This window comes from Syngnathus typhle, linkage group LG6 (assembly GCF_033458585.1).
Source record: "Syngnathus typhle isolate RoL2023-S1 ecotype Sweden linkage group LG6, RoL_Styp_1.0, whole genome shotgun sequence".
Taxonomy (NCBI): Eukaryota; Metazoa; Chordata; class Actinopteri; order Syngnathiformes; family Syngnathidae; genus Syngnathus; species Syngnathus typhle.
In genome coordinates this window covers 15,271,302-15,296,161 of record NC_083743.1, presented here as the reverse complement: position 1 = coordinate 15,296,161, position 24,860 = coordinate 15,271,302, and the positions used below count along the sequence as shown (strand labels likewise).

The window sequence follows — 24,860 nt, the reverse complement described above, 5'->3', positions numbered from 1 at the left end:
ATGTCAGCGCGTTACAGGGTGGTGTAGCGAGAGAGACGGAGCCAAACAGAGGAGGGACAAAGAGCAGGAGAGGGAGAGCGAGTCATAAATGCAATAATTACAGCTTAGGTAGAAATAAGCAAAGCACTCTGCTCCCACTGGCTGCCAGCGTAGCTAACAACAGGACAGAATGAAGAGGACCTAAGCAACATTGACCTTTTTGTTTTGTTGGTTACACTACCATTCATCGCTCCTGTTTTGGATTTATTTGTATTTTTTAAATGAACATAATCACTGAAGCCAGTCATTTCTCAGGATGGATTTTCTTCTGGATTCTGGCTGAGTAGGATGGATTACTTTCAGACAGTTTGCTCCAAGTCTTACTGAATTTTCTTAGCACACTTGAAATCGAGATCTCTGATACATCCAGCATGTCTGTGGCTGCTCTGTTTCGGGGCAAGTGGGGGACAAAATCCCAGGAAAGCCCTGACAAGCATCCCACCCCTGTGGTGCTCCATGAGGAGGACTATGATGACGACGATGATGAATCCAGGGTGGGCCTGAGCAGAGAACCTATTCGCAGAAACTCTCGCTTTTACCGTTCAATGAGGAGGAAGAGAATGGCTGCCTCTGAAAACTCAGAAAGTAAGAAAACATCAAATCATCTAGTTATCTAGGATGTTTATACTCAATGTTGAACTTGTACCTAATGGACACAATACATTATGTCAAACATGTCAGCCAGTGTTTCTCAAAGTGTGGTCCATGGGACCACCAATGATTCCCGAGACGCCACAAGTAGTCCACGAGCAATTCAATATGTTTTTCTCTTTGATTTAATGCAACATACAAGTACAAGGTTTCAGAAAATGTTAGCATAGTTTACTGTTTGGTAAGTGCAAATGGTTGTATTAAAACAGAAGAACATTCAAATGTGTAGCGAAACAAGCTTTAAGTTACAATTTCTTCTTTAGTTCTATCGTTTTGTTTGCACATCCTTGAAATTAGACTACGTCCATATCCCCACAAATGAGGATATTTTCCGAAACACAGCTTTTCATCCACATGCAAAACACACACATACTGCTGACATAGATACACATAGATACACCTGCGGACATAGATATAGTTACACTTGTTTATGTTGACCAGCTGTTCCTTCATCAGCAACTGTTTGAAAAACAAGTCAAATTTAGTCTCTTTAAAGTGAATGTCCTATTCCTATTGTAGAAACGAACATCCTTCTGTTAGAGACATTACACTCTCCATACGCTACTTAAGGTTTCAACTAAGACGCCATGTTGTGTCGCGCTGTATCACTGTGAAATTGACAACTACTAAATGAAGAACAGGGTTTGCCACGTATTCTCCTGTAGTGTAGTAAATCTGTGAGGGCAACCTGAGTAACCTGTTGGGTTAAAATAACACAGTTGTCTGACTAATACCTAATTGTTACGTGTCAACATACGATCTCGTCATAAAAAGTAAAAATAATTAGGAGTAAATGTTTAAATTGAATTGAACCGACCCTAAACAACTATCAATTTAAATGATGCAAATGCTTATTTTTTTTACTATTTTACTGTGTAAAGAAGCTATTATTTTGAACAGGTCTTAAACATTTTCACTGAGCCGCACCAAAGTGTTTGGGCTTGGACTTTGCCCAGCATAGAACAAACCTCCAAAGGGTTATAGGGTATTAAATACATAACAAGACAGGCATGTATTAAAAAGGCAGTACAAGTCATAAAAAGCAACGAGGCCTGTCAAAATGCATTGTCAGATCTCTTGATAAGCTTGTTGATTTTGCACACAAGTACAGAAAAGTGGAAGCGCTGTTGATCAAATCACTTTTCAGTGAAGTCAACTTTCACTCGAAAATAAACCCAAAATACCAAATTGTATTTGGTACATTTTGCTGCTTGGGTGGCGACAAGAACGTTTTCCCACACTTAAATTTGACTTTTTGATGCAATGAGAAAATGTTTTCTTGGACAGCAAAGAAGCTATTGATTGTATGTTTTTCACTCTACATGTTATGCACTGATGACGAATCACTAACAGGTTCATGCATATTTTTGATGCTAATTTCCAGGGAGTGTCTCCATTCTGCTGCTATTTAACGCCCTAATGTTTTAGTACAAAGGAATATGAGGGCCAAACTGAAAATAATAAATACAAACTTTTATAATAATACATGTAGTGACAGACTTAGTACTGTTTTTAGATATGGTCTTTACATTAGTGAGACAATGTTGTCATTCGGTTGTTAATATTGTGATTCAGCTCTAATAATATTCTGGCTTACTGTTGTTGTTAGGACTGTTGTTATATCCATAGTTTTCTCGTCCTTCCCCCGGTGGCTCAACCCCTCTATCCTGTTTTCTTTATCTTCCCTCTGTCCCTCTACTCTGTCTCACTCGCTCAGTCCAACTGGCCAAAGCAGACAGTTGCCCAACAAAGCCTGGGTTCTGGGTTCTGTTCAAGGTATCATCCTTAGAGGGAGATTTTCCTTCCGGTTGTTGCCAAATCCTGGCAAATGTGAGGCTCAGTCTGTCATATAATACAGTGTAAATAAATAAATGCATGAATGAATGCATGCATGAATGGATGAATGCATGCATGAATGGATGAACAGATGAATGAATGTTCTCATACAGCTGCAAATACTATATTCTTGTCATGCTTCTCCCCCCCCAATTTTATTCTCATGACGGTAATTTTTTTGACAGAAACTTAGACGTACTTTTTAACTAATATTTCCTCTACGGCATTTTATCATGTAAGAAACAAAGCAAGCATTTAAAGGAGGTGAATCAGTGAATAAGGGTGATCAAGGAAGCCGCCAGAGACTGAAAATATGGTTCATTTATTCATCTGTAGTTTTTAAAATTTCTTGAATGCTCTTTTTTTTCGCTTTAACAAATCAAGCACTCAAAATCATTTGTACAAATTGGTCTAGCAAGAATGCTAGCAAACACAGATATGAGCACATTGCTCCAGTTTCATTGACTTCCAGTTAAGAATCGATTACAAGATTTTACTTGTTTTAATACATAGATGGTGTTTTTCTGTTTCTGAGTTTAAAACGTCTTAAAATGAGCCTCACTTCTGGTGCCGACAGAAGGATGTAATTTGCTGATGCGTGTCTGAGACGGGCTGCTGCATTCTATGCCATAGTGGTGGCAAATTGCCCTGTCCGACAGCAAGTTAGAGAATGCTGGTGTTTTGTTTTTTTGGCCCACCTTCCCCATCCCTGTATGAAACTGCATGTTTTGGAGTGTGAACAAATCTGTTCCTCCTGAAAGCTTTTCCCTTTCCATCACCTGGGTAATCTTTGAGTCAGCTGTCCATTAAATCCAAGATTCTAACTTATTCATCATTCTTTATTGCCTGAATAATCAATCCATCATACATCCTCATAACTCACATTTAACTAGCCATCTAGAAAGCTACCCAGTGTCTTCATGGATCCTCTTAACAGTATTTTATGTCTGTACGGCGACCTTGAGTGCCTTGAAAGGCGCCTTATAAATAAAATGTATTATCATTATTAACACTGTTAACAGTGTTCAGTGCCAATATAAAAAATAAGTTACATTCTGTTATTGTGCTTCATTTCAGTAATAAGCTTTTTCTCCCTCTCTCTCTCTTTCCAAACCATGTGGAACTTTGACCCTTTACAAAAGGTTCTTCCAGATCTGGAGTGAACAACACCACATCACCAAACTCTTATTCTAATACTCCATCACCCCATAAATCACCGGAACTATCTGCGGCTGGTCGGTGAGTTGACTTCACCTTGACTATCAAAACCAATACCAAAACAAATGTGCATGTTGCATGTTGAAACAATGCTGGTAGACACGCAGTGAGGGCCATTAGATTGTCACTAAAACAAACTTAGTTTGGCATTTTCAGTTTTACAGTATATCGGACACGATGTGAGAGGTCCGCAAATTGTGAGTAAATTTTTCTTAATCAGATGAGCCAAAAATCAGTGTAAGTAGTTCATTTTCCATTGACATGTGTAACTTTTTATTTAAACAGTAAATGTTAAATGTTGTATACTACATAGCTGTACTAGTATATTTGTAAAAAAAATAGTGTGGTAACAATAATGTAAAATCACCTCCTTGTTATGACTCGTATTTAATTACCAATCACATACCCCATGTTCTTTGAGAAATATTTGTTGACAAGTGCCTTCTAGTCATGTATGTGAGCACACATTCCTTTAAAATATCATAAAGATTCCAAAGGAGTGGAAACTATCTAGATATAGAATAACTAAAAAGAAATATAGATAGATAGATAGATAGATAGATAGATAGATAGATAGATAGATAGATAGATAGATAGATAGATAGATAGATAGATAGATAGATAGATAGATAGATAGATAGATAGATAGATAGATAGATAGATAGATAGATAGATAGATAGATAGATAGATAGATAGATAGATAGATAGATAGATAGATAGATAGATAGATAGATAGATAGATAGATAGATAGATAGATAGATAGATAGATAGATAGATAGATAGATAGATAGATAGATAGATAGATAGATAGATAGATAGATAGATAGATAGATAGATAGATAGATAGATAGATAGATAGATAGATAACTAAAAAGTGTCACTTGGAATTGTGGATATTGGGAATTAGCTCAACAGGATGGTCAGTTATTCTAACTGTATTATGTACAAACAAATTGTCTTGTCGTAAGCAGACCTGCTTGCGGCTTTGCTACTGCTGCTACTTTAAATTGAACCTGTTTGTGACGCTTTCTGCCTTTCAGTTTTGTTTTAGGTCACTGAGTGAGCACATAATTTAAAAAATACAGTATATATCCATAGATTAGTACATGCTTATGCTAAACTCTCAAATCATTGTAGTGTAATTGTACGTTTAAAAGGTGGTGTTTACCAACCATCTAGTCCAAGGTTTAGAGTACTTCAACTGTCACCCATACTCAAGTGTGATTGGGGGTCCAGCTCACCGGCAACCTTTTCAGTCTTCAATTCCTTTGCACAGCAGTATATAAATTGTTGAATAGACAGATCTACATATATTGTTCCATATGAATTTTGCAGCTTCTCTTCGTAACCCTTCACTACACTATTGGTTGAAACGTACAGTTTTCAAAACGTCATGCTAAAAAATGCTAAAATGTTTTCTCATGTAATGCTTTGCTTCGATTGTTTTTATCTGTACAGTAATATCAGCTCAGGCTGTGGTTTTTGGCTGATCAATAAGGAAAATAATGAATCAAGAAAAATGTTGATGTGTTCACACCCTACAATCAGTGACACATTATGGTTATAGTGTAAAGAGGTGAAATTCCAACAATCAGTTGTGTATATATGGCTAGACTTCTAGCACGTCCATGAAAACAAACCAACAAATATACAGATAGCGATCACACTTTGCGTTGGAATTTCTTCTCCAAGGATGACTTGGATAGTTATTACTCTAAAATGGCTTTTGTGTTATGAAATGTTTGTCTCTGATTTTCACCACATCTTCCTCATTCCAGATCTGTGTTGCCAAGCAATGGAGAGGCCAGCAGCAGATATTATTCTTTGTATAAGGATGCTGTGAATAAGGAAAGGGGAAGTGTGGGAGGAGGGAGTGTGGACATATCTGCTACCTCCTACCACCACAACAGTGCTTTAACATCCGACTCAATCTCATACCGGACTCACACCATTCTTAGTGGGGACATTAAAAAGCTGTCTGAGCAAACGACTGCAGCCTGCACCGTACGCGACATTGGAAGTACCATGAGTTCGGGAGTGCCGAGCCCCGAGGGAACAGACCGGGACAACTATAACCACAGGTTTGACCAAATTACACTAACAGCACCGGATATGGGCAAATAATTCAAGCTTGTGGGGTTTCTGCTACAACTAAATAATCTAAAAAACAGCACGCAAAGAAAATAATGACCAAACATACAGATTTCCCCAATGTCCATCGTATCTGAAAATTCAGTTTATTAAACAATGTTATATTGTGCTGCTTGAGAGTGAATGTCCAGGAAAACACAAATTATGGTGTCTGCGCTATGACATAACAACTTGTCCTGTCACCTTATTTAAATTCATACATTCACTGACACGGGAATATAATCTTTCACCTGCTTGCATGCTTGTCTTAACAATCATCTGTCTGCTTTTCTTTCTTTCCAGGCTGCTGAACAATGGAGCTTACTCTAACCCAATGATCCTCAACATTTTTAAAAACATCGGTGAGAGCACTAATCACTTTACAGCCGCGTTCTCCAACTGTCATCCCCTCTAGGAATGCCACAAACTACACTCTTAATTGACTTGTTATACTTGTTAATAATAGTAGAGCTAGTCTAGATGTAGAACTACTGCCCCTGGGTTAATGGTCCATTTAACCATTTATCTTAAATGCATGTTTCAGGTTAAATAATGCATGCATTTTATTTTAATGACTGTAGAATGACAGTGCCTTATTGTTGTTTACACATGCATGCATAACCACCCTATGCATTTTTCAGCTGCATATTTTGTCACTCTTATGTAACTTGCAATCCAGTTTGACGCCCACCAAACCAATCTGCAGTATAGGGTAGATTATGCAACCCACTCCTGTTGTTTCTAGCCACATCACGTTTTGATATACACACAGTCAATTTACTCTGGGAAAAAATGTCTGTTCTTATCAGTGAACATCAAACCCACCTAAAAACTTCTAAAGCTTCTAAAAGCTTCTTCAACTCCTACATTGAATGGACAAAAGTAGTGCATCTACCCATTAGTACAAAGCCATTGTCTGACACCCCTTTATGTTTACAAACAAAAATAATGGTAGTAATAATAATAATAATAATTATTATTATTATTGTCATCACCATTATTATTGTAATGTTCTATAATAATATTATTATTATTATTAATAAATATTATTATTATTATTATTATTATTATTATTATTATTATTATTATTATTATTATTATTATTATTATTATTATTATTATTATTATTATCATAGAACATTTCAGTTCCATTCATTAGCCTTTCTGTTTTTATACTGTCTCCTTGGCTGTTTCACACTTGTCATTGGGCACTAGGGTCTAGACTACAGGTGTCAAACTCAAGGCCCGGGGGCCAGATACGGCCCACTACATCATTTTATGTGGCCGCGAAGACAAATTGTGCATCAAATTCGTGTCATTACTAAAATAGCAAATTGTCTTCACTTTTAATTTTTTCTTTTTTTTTTTAATATTTGACCAGTTTTTACTCGTCTGATTTGAAACAAGTTATTGGTCAGTCTGTTTTGTAGCTTTTACTGTATATAATATGAGCTGCTCATACATTTGAGTTGACAGTCATGATGGCCCTCCGAAAGAAGCTATGAATACAATCCGGCCCACGAAAAAAATGAGTTTGACACCCCTGTCTAGACTAGACTAGACTCTAGACCAAAGCAGATAAATAGAGTTGCATTATTATGATATTATGGGTTATATTATATTATAGTTATGTTATATACAGTAGAGTTGGACTAGATATGTGCTTCACTCATAATTGACTTTCGTAATGCTATGTTTAAAATTGATGGTCAATGTCCCATCACTGAAAAAGGTTAAGTTAATGTCATGTATTATTTTGTCTTCCAGGCTTCTTGTATCAGGAATACCGAGATACATCCAAAATGCAGGAGATTGAGCAAAGGCGCCAGCGTGAGCATCGAACTCCTTCCACCATGTTGGCAAAGTCCAATGTCTCTCCTGCACCAGTGTTACAGCTGCAGCTGAGGAACGATGCCCGTGCGCTAAGCTTGTGGCAGAACCTGGAAGTGGTGCAGGCCAGTGGACTACTCAACCAGTTGCCACAAAAAGAAGTTATAATGCAAGAGGTGATCAAAAATTATTTTTCAATTGGGATGACTGTGATGAAAGGCACAGCTATTTTCCCCCATTTTATGTTGTTTTACACAGGCGTTTCTTTTGTGATTCTTGTTTTTTGGTTAACGCACAAAATATAATTTTTGATACATATGTATTTTTTGGTTTGTATGTTTTTTGTTTTGTTTTTTTAACCCCTTGTGATGAGTACAATAAATGGACCTCGTTTTCCCTCGCCCAGACGTGGATCACAGAGGCTCTCCTCTGGAGCCAGGCCTGGAGGTGGGGCTCAAAGGCGAGCATCTGGTGGCCGGGCCTTTGCCCATGGTGCCCGGCCGGGCACAGCCCGAAGAGAAAACGTGGGTCCTCCTTCCCATGGGCTCACCACCTGTGGGAGGGGCCAAAGGGGTCAGGTGCAGAGTGAGCTGGGCGGCGGCCAAAGGTGAGGACCTTGGCGGTCCGATCCCCGGCTGCAGAAGCTGGCTCGAGGGACATGGAATGTCACCTATCTGGCTGGAAAGGAGCCCGAGCTGGTGTGCGAGGCAGAAAAGTTCCAACAAGACATATTCGGACTTGCCTCCACACAAAGTTTTGGTTCTGGTACAAGCCCTCTCGAGAGGGGCTGGACTCTCTTCCACTCTAGAGTTGCCCACGTTGAGAGGAGTTGAGCAGGTGTGGGTATACTTATTGCCCCCCAGCAGGGAGCCTGTACATTGGGGTTTATCCCGGTGAACAAGAGGGTAGCCTCCCTCAGCGTTCGGGTGGGGGGACGGGTCCTGACTGTTGTTTGTGTCTATGCACCAAACGGCAGCTCAGAGTACCCACCCTTTTTGGAGCCTTTGGAAGAAGTGCTGAAGAGCGCTTCTTCCGAGGACTCCATCGTTCTACTGGGTGACTTCAATGCTCACGTGGGCAATGACAGTGAGACCTGGAAGGGCGTGATTGGGAGGAATGGCCCTCCCGATCTGAACCCGAGTGGTGTTCTATTATTGGACTTCTGTGCTCGACACGGATTATCAATAATGAACACCATGTTCAAACATAAGGGTGTCCATGTGTGTACTTGGCACCAGGACACCCTAGGCCGCAGTTTGATGATCGACTTTGTAGTCGTGTCATCTGATCACCACCTGGTGGTGGGTTGGCTCCGATGGTGGGGGAAGATGTTGGTCCGACCTGGCAAGCCAAAACGTACTGTGAGGATCTGCTGGGAGCGTCTGGCAGAATCCCCTGTCAGGCGGAGCTTCAACTCCCACCTCCGGGAGAGCTTTCCCCATGTCCCCGAGGAGGCGGGGGACATTGAGTCGGAGTCGACCATGTTCCGTACCTCCATTGTTGTCCTCGGGGGGAAGGCCCCAGGGATGGATGAGATCCGCCCAATCAATCAATTTATAGGTCGATCTACGCTCCTACCCTCACCTTTGGTCACGAGCTATGAGTCGTGACCGAAAGAACAAGATCCCGGATACAAGCGGCCGAAATGAGTTTCCTCCGCAGGGTGTCCGGGCTCTCCCTTAGAGATAGGGTGAGAAGCACGGTCATCCGGGAGAGACTAGGAGTAGAGCCGCTGCTCCTCCACGTTGAGAGGAGCCAGATGAGGTGGCTCGGGCATCTCACCAGGATGCCTCCTGGACCCCTCCCTGTGGAGGTGTTCCGGGCATGTCCCACCGTCAGGAGACTCCGTGGACGATCCAGGATGCGCTGGAGAGACTTTGTATCTCAGCTGGCCTGGGAACGGCTTGGAATCCCCCAGGATGAGCTGGACGAAGGTGCTGGGGAGAGGGAAGTCTCGGAGTCCCTCCTAAAGCTGCTGCCCCCGTGACCCGACCCCGGATAAGCGGAAGATGGATGGATGGATGGATGGATTTTTTGCTTGTTTGTTTGTTTGTTTAGTATGGACTTAACACAATACCGGTACTTAATTTTGATGAACCTGTCTTTATCTACCAATATACAATTTTGAAAGAGCAACTCTTGTTTTTGTGTTATGGCTAGGTCACAATATGACGGTATGGCATTTCTTTTCTGTCTAGGCCATGTTTGAGCTCATTACTTCGGAGGCATCGTACTACAAAAGTTTGGAGATTCTCGAAACTCACTTCCTACGTAACCCTTCTTTAATAAACAACCTCAGCCAATCTGATATGCACTTTCTTTTCTCCAACATCGAAGAAGTCATGAAAGCCAGTGAACGGTAGGATGACGCTTTGCTTAACCCAGTGCTTCTCAATTATTTTCTGTTACGCCCCCCCCCTAGCAAGAAGAAAACTATTCGCGCCCCCCCTCCCCACCGTGACTATCCTAACTTGTCTTGTAAGTCGTAAAATGTTGCACTGTCGCAAACGTGACAGAAGTAACAATGAGAGCGCCACTGCCCCCTGCTGTAGTAAACGCGCAATTACACTTTATTTTAGTACTGCCAAAAAAAAAGCCTGTTCCCCAGGGTCACACGCGCCCCCCCAGGAATAGCACCGCGCCCCCCAAGGGGGGCGCGCCCCACTATTTGAGAAGCACTGGCTTAACCCAAATTCCTATTTGTTTCCCTCCTATGTAATCCATTCCAACAAACAGACTTTTCCTCAGTAATCATAATGACTCATTCAAATCTTCTTATGTTCTCAGGTTCCTAATGGATCTCGAACACCGAATCGAGAAGTCCATTTTGATTTCGGATGTGTGTGACATTGTTTATAGCCATGCTGTTCAGCATTTCAGTGTCTTCACCAAGTATGTCATTAACCAGGTGTACCAGGAGAAGAACTACAGGCGAATTTTGTGAGTATTCATTTCACTATTCTTAGTTATCTGTTGCATTCTCTATTATTGTCCTTTCGGTATCAATAGGCCATTCCTTTTGATAAGAATGAAAATTGACCCTTATCACTGCAACACTTTCAGTGACAGTCGGTGTTCTAAATTGCACCTGTGAAAAAAGTTTGTTTTATTTTGTCCCTCAAACCACAATAATCATATTGATTGAAAAACAACTTGTAGTTGTGGATGCTATTTTGGATACATACTCTCCCTGGGGCTGGGCATTAATTGACATTTTATTATATACACGGTATTGATCCAGTAGATGTGTATATGGGGTATTGTTTTTTAAAATACAATTTCAATTGGCCAATTGGTTGTTGACGGCATGGCTCAAGTGGTAGACTGGCCGTCTGAAAGTTGTGCGATGGATTCTCAGTGTTTATGACCATGTCAATGTGTCCTTGAATAACATGCTGAACCCCCAGTTGCTCCTGATGCTGCGTCAGCAGTAGAAGAATGAGGAGACAGTTTTAAAGAGCTTTGAGTACCTCAAAGGTAGCAAAGTGCTGTAGAAGTGTAGGCCATTCACCAATTCCAATTTAGTATCTATGAATAATTTTTACTAAACAGGTGTTAACGCTGGGTGGCAACAACACAGAGAAAAACGATGATGAGCAGTAATAGAAATATTAAACATGACATGTAGTATAATAGTTGCCCTAAGTGTCACTTCACTGACCCTCGTTTTCAATTATTTTTGTTTTATGTATTGCTCTTTATGCCAGTAATGTACCATATTTAATGATAAATACTTTCACTGCATTTTAGATTTAAAGATGGTGTATTTTAATGTGATTATTTGTGTTATTATGTTGAGGTGGGAGTGTATCTGATCTGTTTAATTGCATTGACTGGACATAGCTGATCTGTCCCTTTTATACTTCAGTGGCTTTGGCAGATATGTGGAATTTATCCACAGTTGGAGGAGGTCTGATTTATCTAATTCCCTGCATTTTCGTCTCTTTATGTTGCCATGATACTAATCCTCCCAAATTGTTTTGGAACAATTAAATGCACATCCAGTAGTCACGATAATGATTTATTGTCCTCTTTGAGTCTTTTACTCCTATCACTCTACTCCACTTTAAATACCTGAGATCACAACTGTTCCAGTTTGGTCGGTTTTATTTTATTTTTTTAGAGCAGTTGCTGTTCCAGTGAATATGAAAATGTTTCAGAGAGGATGGAACAGCATATAAAGTAAATTACAGTAAATCATTAACTGCCAGCCCTCCCAGTTTGACACAATTAGTATAAAGTATTTACGCATACTGTAGCTGCCTGTCAGCGTCAGTGAACTAATTAACTTGGAGTTCACAAGTCAATCTACGTATTTCCGTGCCCAGCCCAACTCTACTGCAAAGGGCGGTTTTGCTGTGCACATGGGTGGAGTTTTTTTTTTGTTGGTAGAAATGAGCGTTCGCGCCGTGGGAATGATTGGCGGGTGTGCTGGAGCCTATCCCAGCAGTCTTGTCGCGGTAGGTGGGGTACACGCCGAACTGGTCACCAGACAATCGCAAGGGCACATATAGATAGACAATCAGTCAGACTCACAACCGCACCTACAGACAATTTGAACTGGTCAATCGGCCTACCATGCATGTCTTTGGAATGTGGGAAGAAACCGGAGTAGAACATGCAAACTCCACTCGGGAAGGACTGAGCCAGAATTGAACACTGCACCTCTGAACTGTGAGGCGGACGTGCTAACTACCGTGCCGCCCTGATTCAGAAAGTATCAGCTTAAAAAAATAGAGGTCTACATTTCATGGGGTCTGCGGTTCACAGTGTATAATTACCTTTTCACATAAAGGCACACCATTGTAACTTCAGGTCAGCCAGAGGCTCAAGGGGTTTATCCCCCCCGACAATTAGATTGTGAATATACCTGCATCATTTTGGTTCTGAAATGTACATTGATCTCAGTAAACCATCCCTCTTTATGCCAGTGAGGAGTTTTTATTTTATTTTTGATTAACCAATTGAAACAGCTCCAGGGATATAATCACAGAGAAAAACACCAAGTTCTTGATAAAATTAGATTGGGGTTGCATAATTCAAATGTGACTTGCAAAAAATAAATCAATAAAAATCATTGAGTGTGTGAGTGAAACAGGAGTCATATTTGTCTTAATAAGAGCAGCTTTGTTTTTCATAATGACAACTGTGAAGGGTGTGGTTGCCTGTGAATTTGGAAGTGCACTGTGCATTGCTTCTTATCCAGCACACAAAAGAGCTAGTGAGATGTTCCCACGCACCACACAAGACTTAGCTCTGACGTGCAAAACCCGAGTTCTATTATATACCATAGTAGATTGATGTAAATGGCATCAGTCAAAATCAGTCATTGGTTGAGCAATAATTCACATGGGTGACTTAATGCATCTGGCTTAAGTCTTGTCCTAATCAATAACTAATTTATGCTGTACCCAACTACCCATCCCAGGATAGGCAAATTCCTTGCAATCCTAAACAGGATCTGTAGAATAGATAGATAGATAGATAGATAGATAGATAGATAGATAGATAGATAGATAGATAGATAGATAGATAGATAGATAGATAGATAGATAGATAGATAGATAGATAGATAGATAGATAGATAGATAGATAGATAGATAGATAGATAGATAGATAGATAGATAGATAGATAGATAGATAGATAGATAGATAGATAGATAGATAGATAGATAGATAGATAGATAGATAGATAGATAGATAGATAGATAGATAGATAGATAGATAGATAGATAGATAGATAGATAGATAGATAGATAGATAGATAGATAGATAGATAGATAGATAGATAGATAGATAGATGCATTTACAGTATATCATTGAGTTGGAAAAGTGGGATTCCACCTTTTAACGTGTCAGGAGTTCCATCTTGATACATAGCACATAGTCAAGTGTGTCCGTTTTATCAGCCTGTGAAAGAGATGAACCACTGTCTTGTACTAAAGTATTCAGGCTGACTGACAGTTTTCACTGAAACCGATACCAGCACAGTGTACTCAGGATCATCATTAAAAGCAAACTTTGTGCTTTCTGTCTTGTTTGTACTGGTAGTTTATGATACATTTTGCTACAGTAGTGTTAATAAATCAAACCAATATTGCTTGTTGAAATACCGTCTTCTCCAATGTCTTTAACTCTTCTTAATTGCCTCGTCCCTTCTCTTTGATGTACTGTACTTGGCAGGGTGTTGAAATTAGTTTGCCGGTATTTCTCACAAAGATTTTATAGTATATAGTCGCCATAATGAGCACAGGTTCATTTGTCCTCACTTTGAAGTTTTGTAGATCAATCAATCAAGTCTGTATGTCTGTCTGTTTGTCTGTCTGTGGTGCAGGAATGTTCTTATGAAACACTCAATATACTAGCTAATGTTATGGCCTAGGTTTGCATGGCTTCTTTTGGTCTGATCCGGTGGTTGAAAACCGCAGTTTTAATTCAGACGTTTAAAAAATTTGACCAATATTGTAAAATGATTATTCCCTTTACAATATATTTAGCACTGTAGTTCAACATAGAACTACAATAATAATAAAATGTAGTCAACTTAATAGCTGTCTATATCTGTCAGTCAAAAATAACCTGTCATTGTGTTTGTAGAGACAGCTGTTTACGTAATGTTTGTATGTGAGTGGAAAGATACGAATCTCCTACTATAACATAAAACCTGGCTGAAGGTATGAGAGCCAAAGAGCCATGAGCAATGGCTGTGTCCTTTTTTCTTAACTGGAAAAACAAGGTTTCACAGCGAGTGACGTTTAGTAAATATTCAGTGGATCTGAATGGAGTGTAGTTTGTTTTGGTGTCACTATGGCGTCTCCACAATGGGGAAATTACTCTTGTATTGTATGTGCAGTTTAAAATCGACTGTATCAGTATTTGCTAATCAGTTGAGTACTTTTATACATTCATTCACAGGGAACGGAGGCAAAACAAAGCAAACTAAAGACACATTGCACAGATGATTTAGTCATAAGGCTGAACAGCAAAGGGGAAATAGAGAAAGGGAGTGGTCTGGAAGAGCCGGCTTTTAAAGTCAAAGGCGCACCTACCTGACAGGTGTGTCTGACCTCACGCAGTGAAACTGGAGCTTGGGGAAAGATTGTACACAACAGATTGTACGGAAACACATTGAACCTTGCTCCCTTGATACCATAAATGCGGAAGAATGAATAACTATGTGGGTGTTTATCAATGATAAAAAAAAACGATGTGTGTGAGAGAGAGAGAGAGAGAGAGAGAGAGAGAGAGAAAGAGAGAGAGAGAGAGAGAGAGAGAGAGAGAGAGAGAGAGAGAGAGAGAGAGAGAGAGAGAGAGAGAGAGAGAGAGAGAGAGAGTTTAGTGTAGTTGTATGTGGGGATGAATGATGACGTATGGTAGCAGTGTGTTGCCATGTGCATCATCCATTGAACAAGCGTCTTTCCTTTTATAGACGCCAAAAAATAAAATACAGTCACAGGTGGTGCCATTAGCTAGCTGTAATTACTAATACTAATTACAGTAGTCACATTACCACCGAGTGATACACCCATAATGCTGCACCCTGATATACGTCGATTTTCCGTAATGGGTGTGACACCACTGTTAGATCAATATATGAGATTGCTGCACAAGCTGGATAAGGAGTGTGACGTTGCAGCTGTGTGACGTGTAACTCAGCAGTGAAATCAACATAGAAAACTTCTCTGTGCTACAGTGACTCAGAGCGAGGGCAGTCTTAGCTAAAAGGAGATACTACATATGAAAAACAAAACAAACTTGAATTTGGTCTTGCTGTGTAAAGAGTGATAAATAGACATATCAGCTCGTTTCTTAATCAGCACAAAGCTCATACTCTTGCATAGAATGTGGACAAAATTGTTGGTGGACCAACGTTAATGAAAGAAATAAAAAAGGAAATCAACATTGTTTTTGAAATGTTACTCAACAGAATTATTTTTAAAAACAAACTCATAAAAAAGGCCTGACCAAAATCATTGTATCCTTTACCTAATATTTTTCTCCCCACAAACATCTGAGGCACATTCTGGAATCAAATGAATTCTATAAATTTCTTTCAGAGTTGTGCATTTCTCAGCAGGTGTTTTCCACCAATATTCCCCAAAAAAAACAATCACCCCAAATGCCCCGGGTTTGACAAATTCTTCCTCCATACTCCATATTTCTGCTGCTTCCACATATGTTCAATAGAATTTACATCAAAGCTCAAAAAGGGCCACTTCAAAAAAATTCGTAGGTGTTTATAAGTGTTTGTTTTGGGTCATTATTTTGTTGCAAGACTTTCAAGTTATTTTGAACTTGTATTATTATTATTATTTATTATTATTTATTATTATTGCTGCTGTATTGATTGATTGATTGATTGATTGATTGATTGATTGATTGATTGATTGGTTGATTGATTGATTGAACTTTATTTATCCCACAGCGGGGAAATTTACTTGTCACAGCAGCGCATATTAAAGATTAAAGATTAAAGTCCCAATGATCGTCACACACACACCTGGGTGTGGTGAAATTTGTCCTCTGCATTTAACCCATCCCCGTGTGATTTTAATCCATCCCCTGGGGGAGAGGGGAGCAGTGAGCAGCAGCAGTGCCGCGCTCGGGAATCAGTTGGTGATCTAACCCCCCAATTCCAACCCTTAATGCTGAGTGCCAAGCAGGGAGGCAATGGGTCCCATTTTTATAGTCTTTGGTATGACCCGGCCGGGGTTTGAACCCACAACCTTCCAGTCTCCGGGCGGACACTCTACCACTAGGCCACTGAGCTGGTTATGAGTGCAAGAATAATACGAGTGCAAGAATAAAACACGTGCCAAATTTTCAAAAAAGGGTAAATAACAGACAAGGACAAACACAAGTGTTGCTTGCTAGTAGAGAGATGAAACACATCTATTTTATCAGGTGCCACCCATGTTGTAAAGTCTGACAGCAGAGGGAACTGTTATTTTTATGATCATTTTTATCATTCTTATTATTGTTGTTGTTGTCTTGTAAATTTGTACTCATGTACCTCATTGGTTTTTTGCTAGTTTGATTGATAAATCTTGTCGCGTCTCATGAGAATTCCTCTCAAATGTATGCATCACTCAAATTAGCAAATTATATTTTCTGCAGCTGAGTACACAAACTGCCTTTTTCCTACTGGAGGAAATGTAGCAATGTTGTGAATTACTCAGAGACCTTTTTGTCAAGCATGTGGTACCATGAACATTTGTGTCTCTCCAGAGAGGGGAACCAGGCATTCCGAGAGACGATGGCAGTATTGGAGAAATATTCATGTGTCAGAGGGCTGTCCTTTACATCGTTCCTCATTCTTCCGTTCCAGAGGATCACAAGACTCAAATTACTCGTTCAAGTGAGTAGGCTTTACTGATTTGACTCGCAGACATAGCTTTAAAAATATCACTGTTCTTTTTTTTTTTTTGCTAACTGTCGTTTCTCGCACAGAATATCCTGAAAAATTCAGAAGAAAACTCTGAGAGGGAAGCAAGTGCCATTAAAGCTCACCAGCAACTGGAGAAGGTAAACATTAATATTTGCAATGACACCAGTATCTGTTTACAAAGTCATTGAATGAATGACGACATTAGTGTCACATTATCAGGGGCTTATTGATTTATTTATAAATGTGTGGCCCAAGCCTGTCAAATGTTCTCACTTAAACATAAAGTGATGTGATGTAAAGTTTACGTAGACTGGATAACATCCATCCATCCATCCATCCATTTTCTGTACCGCTTAGTCCCCACTGGGGTCGCGGGCGTGCTGGAGCCTATCCCAGCCGTCATCGGGCAGTAGGCAGGGGACACCCTGAACCGGTTGCCAGCCAATCGCAGGGCACACAGAGACAAACAACCATTTGCACTCGCACTCACACCTAGGGACAATTTGGAGTGTTCAATCGGCCTACCAAGCATGTTTTTGGGATGTGGGAGGAAACCGGAGTGCCCGGAGAAAACCCACGCGGGCCCGGGGAGAACATGCAAACTCCACACAGGGAGGGCCGGAGGTGGAATCGAACCCGCACCCTCCTAACTGTGAGGCGGACGTGCTAACCAAGTGCGCCACCGAGCCGCCTGGATAACACCCTGTGTAAAAAAAAAAAAAAAAGTCAAGATTGTGATTGTAATGCATTATATAGTTTATATACTCAACATTCTGCAGTAATATTGATATTACTTCACAGCATATCATAACTCTCCATGCTGGCATCTCGATGGAATTGATTTTGTGATTGAAACGATATTTTTAAGCAAGGTACTTCCAAAATGTAATGAATTCTAATGACTCTTGACCTGCAATTATTGAACTCAAGTTATAAGGAATATTGTTACATTCTGATTCACAATATTGTGTTGTTAAATTATGACAGGAAATCACATCATTGCAGTTCCCATTTACTCTGCTAAAATGCCCTTATGGCTATGAGAAGAATAGAATGAGAGAAATGCCATGACATCCTAGCTTAAATTGCTTTTCTGTCTACAATTTTTCCTTTAATTTTATAAATAATATATTATTGTATCCCTAATAATACAATACATTATAGAGTAATTAACGTTTTATTTTTTTTATTGCGACTATGTGACATCAGTACCAAACATCATACGTAAAACTTGTGACAAACAATAATGATTGTCTCTGAGCATTTACAAAGTGCAATTTAATCGCAACAAGGCATCATTAACTAGAAACAATACGAAAAGAATGACTTTTTTTAATTGATCCAGAATATTTACTTTTTGTGTGTGTGTTTCAGATTGTGAAAGATTGTAACGAGGGTGTCCGCAAAATGAGTCGCACAGAGGAGCTTATCAGCATTGAAAAGACATTGGAGTTTAAATCCAAGGTAAACTGTACTATACCTATCGTTTGGCATTTCTCTGTTGTTTATTGCACTAATTTCACTCCTTAGCCTTTCATGCATTTTCTACCGCTTGCCCAGTTTACGAGTAAACTAGCTGACTTTGGGCGACCGGCACGTTTGTTTGTTTGCACGTAGAGACGGACAACTGTTCACACTCTCTTAATCACACTTGGGGGCAATTTACAGTCTTTGGTTAACCTTACACGAGTGTTATCGGAATGTAAAAACAAGCAAGTATGTGGGAAGTGGAAAAGCTAGATAAATTATCTGTGAAGTGTTGTGTGTCACTCTTTTTTTGTTATGAAAAAAGGAGCTGGAATAACAGTGACATTTGTGAAGAGATGGAAACTGTAGAAGCAGAGGGAGTGACTGTTGTAAAGCAATAAAAAGTGTGGCTGTTGAAACATATCCAGCATGCAAAACAAGGAGAGGATTGCAAGGACTTGTACGTCTATAAGATGTTTTATGGATTGTGATACAGTGAGTGAGGCATACGACTGTCTTTTTATGAGAATAAAGACCGTTAGTATGTCATTCTGCTTGTCAAGGGAATCATTAGAGATTCAGAACGTCAGCTCCGTATATTCTTTCTGTATCATAATATTCAGGCCTTGGGTTTATCTGCATTTTGTCTTTCCAAAGTCTAAGAAAGAAGTAGTTTCTCTTTACTTAGAGCTTTGCTCGTAATGTAAATGTTTAGATCATCGAAATAATTGCCAAAGAGTACAAATCATTTACACATTTACATTTATCACTGTACAATTTAAAACCTAAGTTCAAGACTGATGGCTTTTGGTAAGACACCAAGGACCCCAGGTTAATACGCCTTAACTCCGACACTGAACAGCATTTAGTGTTTCATGAAAACAGCTAATATCGATAAATATATCATTCATTCTCCGATCTCCATCATGTAGCTTTCAAAGAATAATGCTCTGAATTCCCAGAGAATCTTTGGAATACCGCTGCATGTAAACACAGTGTGTCTGCATGTACACATGCAAATAAACTCTCTTCAATGCAAATTGAGTCACACTGTATGATTACTCTCCAGTGGGTGCAAACTCATCCGTGATGCTGTGATGTAGGCCTGCTTTGCAGAGTCATATACTGTATATCATAAACCTTGTTTTCTTCATCTGTAGTCTGTGCCCATCATCTCCCACTCCCGGTGGCTGCTCAAGAAGGGTGAGGTGCAGCTCATGGCGGGACCCAAGAGCACCAGGACATTGCGAAGCCGTAAGCTTTACCAGCCCGTCTTCTTGTTCCTGTTCAACAACCTGCTGCTGGTCACCAAGCGCAGCTCGAGGTAAGCATCCGTTAAATCATTGTTACATGAAAGACACTCCTGGACAAGAGTCAGTCACTCCTGAACAAAATGGCAATTTCTTTCCAGTGGGGACAAGTTTCAGGTTCTTGACTCCTGCACACGGGCTATGCTGAGGACTGAAGATCAGGATGACCAAGGCCAGATGCTGGCCTATGTCTTTAATCTTAAATTGATGGAGAACCAAGAGGACCGTGCCGTCAACTACATGCTCAAGACCGCAAGCATGTAAGGTTTTGTTTCCCATGTTGTAAAAATCCCTGCTATTTTCACATGGATGCAGTATTCCTACATCTTTTGATATTCTGCCCCAATTCGTTGACATTAACTGCATATTTAATACCAAATTTACAATAGTTTTGAATGCAAACTCTAAAACTCCATCTATAGTAAATAACCATTGATTCTTACTTTTATAAACCAATGTTTTACTTTTACAGTGCAAGTTTGGCGCGAGGCAGTCGGTGTACAATTAGAGCAGCACAAGAGCGGGCTAGACTGAGTTTTGGTATTTTAACAAGCCAGACCAGCATGCCGCATTTTAAGGACGGTTTGCGCCATTGTGGCCATGAACACAGCCAACTTGTCTTGCCGACAATTGAAGTGACTTCTCTCATTCCTTTTCTATGCTAGTCATGCTTGAATTGACATGAAGGAAGTAGACTTTGTTTTACTTGAGTCCTGCAACATCTTGCAAAGTGCAAAGTATCTAAGTATGTCTATAGGGAACTTCCAGTCGACTTTTCCACGCGAGTGATATCAAGTAGACTATAGGGAAGTCACAGATCTGTGAAGTGGGTACTTAGAGACCACATTGCACTTGGATCATACATGGCCTTAAATATTCACCTAATGCTCTTCACCATAGATTTACTGCTGGTAGTGGGATTATTTTAACAATCCGTGATAAACATGATAATAATAATAATAAATTGGAGACTGCTTTCCATCCTAATTGAACATGTCAGCAGAGGTCAGAATCTGTCCGCCTGCACTGCTATCAGATTCACCAAAGGTTCCTTAGACTCCCTTCACCAATACTTAGAACTGCTTCCAGCAGGCACTACATTTTAGTCTTCTTATAGACACCAAATTCTCTGGTGTGCCAGATGCATGGAATAGGAATGAGCTTCAGTACACTAAAATGCACAGCATGATGAAGAGAGAGGAACCAAATTTCCAAACAAATGCATCAAATGCATCAAAAAAAAAAAAAAAAGATAATAACTTTTTCACTTCATGCAAATAAATGCAAAATAAATAACCAAAATAAACCAGAAGAACCGCAGTGAAGACTGTCTGCCTGGTTGGCGGAACAGCTTGCGCTGTAGTATTGATACCATGACAAATTTGTATTGTATTTAGATATACTGTGCAAGTCATGTATCGATATTCTTTCACCAACCGAGACCAAGACTTTGGGGGTTAAGACCAAAGTGTATACATAAAAAAAATCAAAATCACCAGTATCCTTTACATTTTACATTACATTTGCAACAAAAACAAGTACACCAACAAACAAGTTTGTGCTTAGTGCACACAAGCGTCAAATTGTAGAGAAACACATCATGCAGTAGTCCATATGTATTCACTTTGCTTGGAATAAAGCAGTCAACTTTCTATTACCTGCTCTTAAGGAGTCTTTAACAATACCTTTATTGAGTTTCTATTGTCTTAGAAAATGTTTTGTTTTTTTAAGCAATATTTGTTCTTAAAGAAATTTGATGAACTATATTAATTTAGCGTTGTTGACTTTGTACCAGTTAGCGCAGTGTTAGCTTTCAGTTGTTGAGCCAAATGATCAACTTTCTGCAGCTAAAGCACCAACATAGAAATTGGTCCCATCTAAAGCTCGCCCCATTTTCTGGTGTAAAGTAACTATTAACACCTTGGGGCATGACTAATACCTGGCGTGTTGATTTTTTGTTTTTGTGTTAGCTTGCTTTTTAACATGCTATGCAAGCTTCGTTTGCTGTAATATTAAATCACTGTTAGTTCTTAAGATTTGCAACAAAAAGATATTGCTTATTTTTGCTCATTGTCTTGGATTGGGGTGCTCTGGTTTTAAGTTTGCCAGTGTGGTTCATTTAACAGTTATCTTGCATGTCTTTATGATTCTTTTTAGTTTCCAGACGTTGGACGTTGTGCCAATTTGCATGTTGCAGAGTGCATACTTACAAAAGAAATCCTTTTGGAAACCAAACTTAATTACCAACGAGTTTGTCGACATTTTTTCTTATTCTTCTGGGGTGCAGCGTCTCAAGTAGTTTTACCTCTTGAACTCTATGTACAAGAGGCGTGGCACTCTAGGCGACACCTTCTGTGTTTCTTAATGTTCAGGTTTTTCACTAATCACAGTTGTTCTGGCTTGGTCTCGATTTAAGTGGTTTTACTGCATGAAAATGCAGCTTCTAGGTCTGGTGGGACATTCAACACAATGTCCACCTTATGTTGAAATTAAAATCAAGAGTGTACCACCTGTCATCCAAAATCAGCTAAAATAGGTCACGGATCCCCCGCAACCACATCCAGGACAAGAACACTTCCAATGTATCATTAAATGCCCCAAATCATTATAACATTCAAGCCCATGGTTTGACCTTCTTACCACTACGCTAGCTGTTAACTATTTGCAACTAAGTATCAAGTAAAGTCTGGAGTCGTTGCTAATCAATGGAATCCTGTGAACAGGAGTGATAAGCTTCGATGGATGAGTGCGCTGACTCCCAACCCACGCACTCGTTTTATGTCGACCAGTGCACACCAATCAGGTGAGATATCAAATGACTTAATCGGTTACAGTAACATGCAAATATGATGCTATTAATGCATCCCATTTGTTGGGATTTTAGACTCTTTGCAGGTGCAGTGTATTCAGTCCTACTCCTCTCAGGAGTCAGATGAACTCTCTATTGAGATGGCCGACGTTTTGAATCTCTTGGAGAGGACAGATGATGGTACGTGGCTTTGCATCGCCTTCAAAAGCATTTCAGTTACAAATAGTCATTGTGCATCTTTATGGGTTGCTTCCAGGCTGGATGATGGGGGAAAGGCTCCACGATGGCGAAAGAGGATGGTTCCCAAGTCGACTTGTGGAGGAGATCCAGAGTCCGGAAGTTCGAGCTCAGAATTTGAGAGAGGCATTCAAGGTTCATCATGCTCAAGAGGCTGGTGGAGCCTTGCAAAGTAGAACAAAGATTGGCTTAAGAGCAGGAAGACCCATGCCGAAAGTCTCCAACCTCTTCAGTTTATGGAATGATCCCATGGGAAGGAAGTAAAGCAGAGCACTTGAAGAAGATGCATGTGCAGAAGCATTGAGTCCTAGAGATCTTGAATTATGGGCAGATGACTTTCAAGCTTCACTTTCTTGCTGTCAGTAGCCCCTTTTTTACAGATTGCGCACAAATGATGCATCAGAGCTATAACAGAAGAGCTGGCACGATCCACCATTGCTTTTTTTTATGTAGAAACCAATAAATGTGCACTCGTGCTACTGGCTGTGTAGGAAAATCCATACATTTTCAAAAAATTCCCAATGGCAACCTTGCCCCTGTCATTACGTTTTTAGTAAAATGGCCAGTAGAAAACTAGCAGAAAAACATTAGGAAATGCCTAACGATATGCTTTAGTATGTTGTGTTGTATTACTATTACTATTGCTCTCACATGCACAGACTCATAACAACATAGTTCCACAACAATTGAAGTTGTATTATGTAGCGAATAAATGGTGAATAAAGTTTAAGTGTGTGAAATTGACATTTGGTGTAAAAAGCATAACTGATGCTTATGCATTCTATTCTGGTGAGTGGCTTGTAGAGGGCTGAAGCCACCCCCTGGTGGCACCCCTGGTTGTTTCCAAGATAGGACGTTTGTGAGAGTAAAGGAGAGAGTGTCAGTATTATTAGGCTGGCTCTCTAGATGCCGAACACTGTGTTCATTTGGGTTGGCTTGAGTGGCTGTGGGGTGGCTTGCAGAGGGCTGAAGCCACCCAGTGGTGGCGCCCCTGGTTGTTTCCAAGAGAGGACGTTTGTGAGAGTAAAGGAGAGAGTGTCAGTATTATTAGGCTGCCTCTCTAGATGCCGAACACTGTGTTCATTTGGGTTGGCTGCATCACTTATTGTGCGGTGGACTTCTGTTATGGCTCTGATACTACCTCCAAATGTAGAAAATTGCCAAGATGATTTTGTCCACCCTCATTCTATCTCGATGCAATCTTTTACAGGCAACGTAAAAGGGTCTAAGTGATCACAAACTCATCAAAATGACTCAAGTGATGCATGGCTTATAAATGTGCAATGAAGGGTGTTGTTGCCCTTAATGTGGTGTGTAATAAATGAAGGATCTATATTTGATAAATAACTTGTTTGAGGGGGAAAGTTTTGTTGTAGTTAATTTATTGTGAAGTTACTGTAAATGTCCCTCAGATGCGTGGGCGGGGTTTAACCATTTGATTGTGTTCCTTCATTTCATCATAAAAATGCATAGCAAATGTTATGAAAAGCATCAATGATTACCCAAATGTCTGTCTGCATGACTATTGAAAAGAGTAAGTCAGCAAAATGTATTTTGGATTTACGACTCACTGACCACAGCTTGGTTAGTCTTCCCAAAATGTCTCTCTGGGATGAAAATTTACCAAAATCCTAGACCTAAAACATTCCTATGCACACAAATACACAGATGGTAAATTCTGGTTTTATTACATTTAGGTTGTAAATGTGTATAGATGTAGTGTGGAACAGCATGATTGTAAAACCTGTATGTTTCTATCTGTGTACATAAATGAAGACATTCAAATGAAAACGAGAACAATTCCTTTTTTTAAAATATATGTATATCATTGTGGGAAAAAGAACTAAAAAAAGAAAAAAAAAGGGACGCGTTAATAGCGTTTTCGTCTTTAAACTCGTGTTTTGCTTTAAACATAAACTGGTATGGATAAAGAAGATAGCTTA

At 39.8% G+C, this 24,860-nt stretch overlaps 1 protein-coding gene across 4 annotated transcripts; it reads left to right on the top strand.

Annotated features, from left to right (window-relative positions):
• The first annotated feature begins 40 nt into the window (after positions 1-40).
• Positions 41-24,708, top strand: ngef (neuronal guanine nucleotide exchange factor). 4 transcript variants are annotated; one of them, XM_061280298.1, is made up of 15 exons: positions 41-624; positions 3,669-3,765; positions 5,525-5,827; positions 6,180-6,238; positions 7,644-7,882; positions 9,905-10,065; positions 10,494-10,646; positions 16,935-17,064; positions 17,157-17,231; positions 18,469-18,558; positions 19,722-19,885; positions 19,973-20,131; positions 22,595-22,674; positions 22,756-22,860; positions 22,937-24,708. In XM_061280298.1, exons 1-15 carry the CDS (start codon positions 411-413, stop codon positions 23,179-23,181), a joined length of 2,274 nt encoding a protein of 757 aa, XP_061136282.1. In that variant the 5' UTR covers positions 41-410; the 3' UTR covers positions 23,182-24,708. The 4 variants fall into 4 exon arrangements, with proteins under 4 accessions (XP_061136282.1, XP_061136285.1, XP_061136284.1 ...); XM_061280301.1 differs by lacking the exon at positions 3,669-3,765 and having other exon boundaries at positions 484-624; XM_061280300.1 differs by lacking the exons at positions 41-624; positions 3,669-3,765 and adding an exon at positions 3,793-3,941.
• The last annotated feature ends 152 nt before the right edge of the window (positions 24,709-24,860 follow it).